An 8070-nucleotide genomic window follows, 5' to 3' on the forward strand; every position below is an offset into this window, starting at 1 on the left:
ATCTTCTGTGTCTGTGTTAATTGGTTTCCCTTTTCTTTGTTGAAGAGGGTCTGTGCAATCCTTCTGCCTAGTCCACCATCTTGCCCCGCCTCCCTTTTCTCTTATTTTTTACTGTATTTTGCAAGATTTTTAAATGAAAAAGTTTTATATAATCATAAAAAACTATGCTTTAATATAACAAAAAACACCACAACAAAATTATTTCTTTGAAATATTACAACAGAATCACTGAAATACATATATATGTGTGTGTTTGTGTGTATGTTGTGGGTGTATAGAAAATATATATTCAGACATTTATAAATAAAATGAAAGTTTATAAATGCTTGATTCCTTACCATTTCAGTTAAATATTACAATGTCAGTGAGTCTGAGATACTATACTGTTTTTGGATAAAATAAAATTGGCCCTACTACAAAGAATACATAAGAAATACCTGCAGATACTTGAAAAATGCTGCAATGGTAGTTTCAATTTACAATGAACAGTTTGAACTATTTTAACAATTATGAGTTCCAGTAGTTGTGTGGGTCTAAGTTAACTTCTCCACAACTAAAAACTGGCTGTTCCCATTAGATGTTTAGATGTTTACTTTCTGGCACTAGACATTATGTATTGTTTTCTGTGTATAAAGTATGTATTATGTTGGCAATGAAGAGTAAGATTTTGTCTCTGCACTCCAGGAGTGTACATGACAGTAGCTAAGTATATCAACCTGATTCTAGCTCCAGTAGGAGAAGAGAGCCAAGAGGAGCTGTGGAATTCAAAATAAAGTAAGACTATATTGGGTAGGTGTAGAAGATCTAGAGATTGAAGAAGGGTATTATAATGTGTCAAAACTGATAATTTAGCATAAACTGGCAGAATAAGGCTTTTGTTTTTCTTTATGATTTTTATTTCCTTCATTCCTATTTTTCCTTACTCCCTCCTTCCTTCCTACTATCTCTACCTTTATCCCTTCTTTTCTTGCTTGCTTTTTTGAAGCCATTGAAGCATTTTAAGTAACAGAATGATCAGAATTGTCCTTTGGGAGAACATTCTGAGCACAGAAATAGGAGATTTATAAGAGTAGGAGAGTTGTGACAAGGAGAGGCTATCCCTGCAGTCCAGGCTATGGCAACAGTAACACTACCTCAAAAAAGAGTTACCACTCACTGGTTTCTTCAGCAAATATTTTGAGCATCTGTTTTATACAAGATGCTGTTCTATGTTCTGAGGATAAACACATAGGCACATATACATCACATTTCTGAACTTCAGTGAACTTAGAAGAATAGACAGATACATACAGAGCTAAGTATATCACAAATGATGATGGATGTAAGATGGAGACATATATGATGTGTTGGAAATATAGAGGAGATTTAAATGTAGAGAGGAGCTGGATGTGAGGGACATTGAAGAGAGAAAATTGGCATGACTTGGCAGTAAGCAAGTGTGGCAAGTAGAAAGGAGTCCTATGCGATACTGAAGTTTGAAGCATCACTGGGTCCTTGGAACAATGTTGGTACCACTAATGAAAACAAGAATTTTCATTGCATTTGTAGACGAGCTGGTAAAATTACTTAGGTATCTATTGAATAAGTACTGGTAGGTCTCCATCAGAGAGTTGGGAATATGGCTTTGGTGGCAGTGGAGAAAGCAGAGCAAGAAATGACATATTTGGGGATTGTCCATGCATGTGTAAGACTCAAAGTTTTGAAAATAGACGCAGCTGAAGGAGAATGAAAAGAGAAGCAAAAAGATCTGATTACCAAAACTTGGAGTATTTTACATTTGGAGGGTTTTCAGAAGTGGATCTTTGAAGAACATGGAGAATGATTAACTGGAGTTTAAGGGGAAAATATTACTATACAACAGAGTCTAAGGGTGGTGCAGGGAGCTCTGGTAGCGTAGTGCCTAAGGCACTTGACTGCTAACCAGATGGCTGGCGGTTCAAATCCACCAGCCACTCCTCGGAAGGAAGATGGGGCAATCTACTTCCATAGTGATACCGCCTCGGAAACCCAAGGAGGGGTCGCTATGAGTCAGGTCTGACTCGATGGCACACAACAACAACAACAAAGGGTGGTACAGAGTTTCAAAGTTTTAAGTATTCAGCAATATCAAGTACTGCAGAGTGCTTTCCAAGAAGTAGACTGAAAAAGAGGTTCTTAGATTTGCTGATTAAGCATCATTGGTAGATTTCAAAAGAGTGTTTGAATAGAACAATGAGTAAGTGCCAAAGTGTAGATGTGTTACATATTCTTAAAAGTGTTGGTAATGAAAGAAGCAGAGAAAGTTTATTGATTTTATTTTATTAATTCATTAAGTTTATTAGTGAATAAGTTTAAGACAGTATTAAGGAAACTATTTTTAGAGAAATTAGAGACCAAAGCTTCATGTCAAACCATACAGTTTCTACAGAAACTGTGCCCAGAAAGTGGATGACACAGGAGGGGGAAGAGATAAATTTGTCTTTTTTGCAGGCCTAACCTTCTATATATGTACTTCCTTCTATGTCTCTGTATGACACTTATGTTACTGAGTTGGTTAGGAAGCAGCTGAGGTTGTAAAGTCATTTTTTCCCTGACAAATACTCAGGCATTAAGTGTGATATGATATGAGAGGATAGGATACAGGGCAATTCTGTTCTTCTTTATAGCAGAACATCCTAGGTCTGGAGTAAATGGATTAAAACATAACCCTAGCATTATAAATTCAACATTGTCAAAAATACGTAAGGGTCTTTTCCCTGAGTATTAGAGACTGTCAGAAACATAATAAATACCATTTAAACAATTGGGATGGAGACATCTGAAGTATAACAATTTAAGATGTAATCATTTGGTTTAGGAGACAGATCCTGGCTCGCACAGCAGCTGTCAGCCATAAGACTCAGTAGATGAGGCCACTTCAACATAGTTGCTATCATTTTTTTGTTTGGTTTGGTTTTAAGTAGAACACAGTGAGAGAAAATACAATTCAAGCAACTAGTGTCTAATTTTATGTCAAAAAGCTACTTGAGTAGATCATTGTTTTAAAATATATTAGCTGTGATAAGAGATTTGACAATATCTCAAATTCACTTGGACATTTGTGGAAAAACATATTCCTGGAAAAGCTACATAAAGGCCTATCTCGTTAATTTTCAGCAGTAAATTATTCCACATTCTTACTAAAGTGGGGTATGATAGCTAGAACTTGCTTTAAAAGAGGTAAATATCACAAGACAACCTTTTCCATCTCCTTTCCTCCCACCTTGCAGTGGATCACTTGCCCTCACATAGTCTATGTCTCCAACCCTGGTGAGCTGTGTGTTTAAGCTCTGTTGGTCATGAGCAAGCTTAGTCAGATAGGGTAGGGCAATGAGGACACAGCTGTTATCATTATTGGCAAAATCAAGCTGAGTGTGTTTAGTGTTCTACAAATAGATTGCCAATGCAAGGACTTGGAAGGTGCTGGCTATGAGATCTTGTTGGTGTGGATAGATGTGAAGGTAATGTCAGTTGTAACATGGGGGAGGGGGAGTTAAGTGCCATTATAGAGATATGAACTGCAAGCTGAGGGCCGTGAGGAGGGACTCTTTTAGCTCACGATAAGACTGGTGAAGGGGCACTAGATAATTAGATGAGGTTTCTTAGAACAAATGCCTCCTAAGCAGAGTCCTGAGATAGAAGGTGTTGTAAAAAGGAAATGAATAATGAGTGTTCCTAAAAAAGAGACCTGCAAGGAACATGTGGGACTGAAACTTAGTGAAAAGACAGAACAATAGCAGATACCTCTAAGGCTCTGAATTCTAAGCTGAGAATTAGTGAGTATCAGTGCTGACATGCTGAATGTTGGATAAAGGCAACCATATTCAGTAGCATTCATTGCTAGATGCCACCAAAGGTACACAGACCCAGGTGCTTGCTCTAGGGAAGATCAGAAATATGTTCCACTCACTCATTAGCATTAAAAGTCCTTTATGTAGTCACATTTGTAAACTTTCCCTTTGAGCTATTATCAGTTCAAAATCTATTTCTACTTCACTGTTATTAAATTCATTGGTTCAGTGGGTATTTTTGATTGTGTGTAAGGTTGCGATCAAGGTTGCAAAGAAAACTTCAACCAATACAATATACTAAATGTAAAGTAACAATTATTAATTAAAACATTATATATTTCTTGTTAAATAATGTCCATAATAATAATTAAAAAAAAAAAAAAAAAAAAAACCTAGCGTCTCAGTTGTACATCTGGGAAGATAAAATTAATTTTTTCCTTGTGGTTTCCCAGTAGTTGTTTTCTTGTGGAGTTCATATAGATTGCTTTTATATTAATTAGCTTTGCTTTTAATTTTTTTTTTTTGGTTTCTTTACTTATAATATGTGCTTTTTTTAACCATGTTTGTTAAAGATATGCACTCAAAGACTCTTTCTTTAGTACCCTTACTCCACATTCTGCTCAGAGAATTGATTCTTTCTGCGTGACATCATGTTGCTTTTTTTCTGGCTCATATATCAGCTGTTTATTTTTCTTTTTTCTTCTTTTTCTTTTTTTAATTTTTTCCCTGTCTTTTCTACCTTCCCTTCTCCCTCCCCTTCCCTTTTCTCTTTTGTTTTTCTTTGTCTTCAGCCTATTCTGCAAACTTGGAGTTCTTGTCAGGCATAGGATTTCACTATTTGGTAAGGAGACCCTTGAAAAAATACTAGCATGGCCTTCACCTGGTTTTCTTTGCCATTTTTTGCACTGTTTTGTGTGTGGCTATGTTGCATGAATGCATGGTTGCACGGCTGCATGCATGATTGTCATAGGCCAAGATAAGGCCCTCTAGGTTGTTTATCTCTGGTGCAATTAAGAACGGTAATCATTTTAAATTACTCTCAAGAACAATTGAAATTCACAACATTGTGTTATTAAACAAGTGAATGACAATGGTAGCCATGTTTTATTTAGAGGGGTAAAGCAAAATTGGGCCCTTCTCTTTGTGTTGGGTTGTCTCTGATAGATTAAATGATGAACTGTTGTAAATAAAAATGTTAAACTGCACTCATGTTTTTGCTGTCCTTGACTATAGATGTGCATGTCTACTACATTCCAGACATTGGAACTTCGTAGCAGAGACAGATGGGCAAGAGTGACTTTTGTAGCACCACTTACCCCAGAGTCAGTTTTTGTTTCTGATAAATTATTTAGCTGAAGCCCACATTCCCGAGCACTCAAAGAGCAGTCACTCCCTTCCACACATTTTCTTTTCTGTGAGACTTTAGCAGTTGATAACATCTAGCAGAATTTGGGTTTTACACTTTCCTGCATCTGCTTCTATAGAGAACTAATGTAAATTTTAGCCCTTTGTTCAGTGGATTTTTAAATGATGTTGGATGATTTCACTTCCAAAAAATTTAGTGTGTTGATAGAGATGATATAAATTCAAATTCATTTACAGGAAAATCTAAGGATTGAAACAAATAGTCATTTCTACAAAAGCCACAGTGAGTGAACTGATGAATAGGCCTATCTGCAAATAACTTTTAAGCTCTTTACAACATTATATTTATGGAGAAATGATAGTTTCTGGATATATTTAGTGAATGCTGTATTTAATGTCTAGTGTTATTATTGCATCCAGTACCTGATATTGGATGAAATTTAGTAATTAAAAGTTATATTTTATATGTTTGTTTTTTGCATGTCAGTTTTTTAAACATTAGTGGAGAAGTATCTGCAGAATAATTTCCACTTGACTGACTTTTGTTTAACTTCTCTTCAACAAAGATAAATGTCTATGAAAATTGTTCAGACAGGATTTTTATATGCTGTTTAACTGTCTCCTAGTAACAATGAATTCAAATACTCTCCATTTTTTTGCAGAGAGAACTCTACTTATATAGAACTCTTTGGGGGAGCCCATTTCTCAGCTGCAGTTTGATGTGTTTTTGTCAGTGAGAATAATGATATTTTTCTGCTCTGCAATTTCTATTTACTTATTGTAGGTTCTTGAATTACAGTAGTATTTAACTGTATGAAAACCCTGTGGAGTGCAATTTTACTCTGACACACATGGGATTGATTGTCCTTAGTTGGAATTGACTCAAAGGCAATTAACAACAACAACGTAAGAATAAAATAAGACAAAAGTGAGAGTTGAGGCTAAGAAATACTTGGGTTTTGTGAATGTAAGCAGCTTTAAAAGTGCAAAGGATTCATATCAACTTGGAATGTGTGAAGAAGGTGGGGTTGGAGACAAGAGAGAAGCATTAAAATAAAGAAAGAAGATAAATAAATAAATAGTCTGTATGGTGGTAATAATGGTGTTCAGGGTTTTATGCAAAATGGAATACATGTTCCAAGTTGGCAGTCACATCTGAGCTGTAGCTCCACACTTTGTCTGCAGTTTAAATATATTTCTGATATATGAAGTAAGGATTCCCAAAACTTGGACTTCTATATTTGCTTATATTTTTTCTTTACTTTAAAATGTTTCCTATACATTGAAACACAGCACACAACCAAACGATTATACATCAAGGTCAATAAATTGTGTTTATATACCTCATATATTTTTTGCGGTATTAAATAATCTTATTTCATATGATAAAAGATCAAGCTTTTAAAAAGAGGATGAGCTGTATTCCCCACAGAACAGGAGTTAAAATACTCTGTAAGAAAATAAAAAAGAGAATTATATCTTGTTTAAATTTAGGCTTCTCTGCTTGAATTCTGCAATATTTGCTAGTTATTGAACACAGGTCCACTCATACTCACTGCTGTCGAGTTAGATCTGACTCACAGAGACCCCTCCTTGGGTTTCCGAGGGGTCCACTCATATCTTTGGAAATTCAGTTAGGAATAAATAGAACATAGGCATGTTGACAAATGGTAAGGATCCCATTTGCCATTTTCAAAGTCCCATTATTGATTAAAGAAATAAAACTTTTAATCCCATTATTTCCCCCTACTTTTTCTATCTGGAAATTCTCTTTAATAATTTCAAGGCAGTTAAAATATATACAAGCTCTCCTCTTACATCCTATATAAACTTTCCAGTCATTTTTAGAGGAAGTGGAATCTGGTAACTAAGACTCTGATACAACATTGAAAGGACAAGGATGATGGTGGCACAGGTATGTGCATACTAAGCTGTCTTAGGGCTTTATTTTTTACACTTGAAAATAACTCTAATGCCTTAATGGCATTCATTTTTATGCATTTGTCCAATAAACATTTATTGTGTGTCTGCTATGTGCAAGGCAGCCTGTCAGGGTGAGGATAGAAAACATGATTTCTTTTTCTCTATACTGCTACCAGTCACAAGCATCTTTTCACCTGTGATGCCCCATTGTCTCTGAATTCCTCTTGCCTCTCTCCTCTGTGCTTCACACCAATCTTCTCTCCAAAAACACCAGTCTTTCATATCATACCCCTTGTATATTTAGTGACTTCACATTTCTTTTAGAATAAAGGTCAGAATTCTTAACTTGGTGACATGCTGTTTCCCAGTCTATCCTCTATATACCACACCATCCACATTTAGAGCATATTCTCTTTTACTCACTATGCTTCAACTTAACTGCCCTCTCAGTCTTATGAGTGTGTTATATCCTTTCTATTACAGAGTCTTTGTATGTGCCTGGGATGAGAGCACCATATGTCACAGTCTCCTCCGTAACCCTCACACCTGTAATGGGGTATACTCATTTTTCAAATTTCAACCTAAATATTAATTTTCAGGAAAGTCTTTCCTGACCTCCCTGATTATAATGCTGCTATCATAGTATACTCATGGTTCCATGTACCCTTCCTTCATATCATTGATAGTTTGATTACTCTCTCACATAGAACTCTCAGCTGTTGAAGGCAGGAACCCTCTCTGATTTTACTTATTGCTGTATCCCCAATACCTAGCTGTGAGTCTGGCACATAGTAGATATTTTACAAATAGCTGATAAATGAATGAACCAACAGGTCCTATTGTCAAGGGTCCTATCGTTTAATAGAGAAGATAGATGAGTAAGCAGAAAATTATAGCAATGAGATAAGTACCTTGCATTTGCAAGTTTTCTTACATTGATGAATAACTCATGCTTAATTTTTTTTTTTTTTTT

The 8070-nt window shown here is 35.6% G+C and overlaps 1 protein-coding gene across 1 annotated transcript in view; it reads left to right on the top strand.

Annotated features, from left to right (window-relative positions):
• RYR2 (ryanodine receptor 2) overlaps positions 1 to 8070 on the top strand; it is a 1099979-nt gene that overhangs the window by 873130 nt on the left and 218779 nt on the right. Inside the window, exon 63 of the mRNA XM_007942720.1 lies at positions 4601 to 4650. Within this exon, the coding sequence (XP_007940911.1) occupies positions 4601 to 4650 (50 nt within the window). The remainder of the gene's footprint in view (positions 1 to 4600; positions 4651 to 8070) is intronic.

Source organism: Orycteropus afer, unplaced genomic scaffold (assembly GCF_000298275.1).
Source record: "Orycteropus afer afer isolate SDZICR_OR568_19922 unplaced genomic scaffold, OryAfe1.0 scaffold00096, whole genome shotgun sequence".
Lineage (NCBI taxonomy): Eukaryota > Metazoa > Chordata > Mammalia > Tubulidentata > Orycteropodidae > Orycteropus > Orycteropus afer.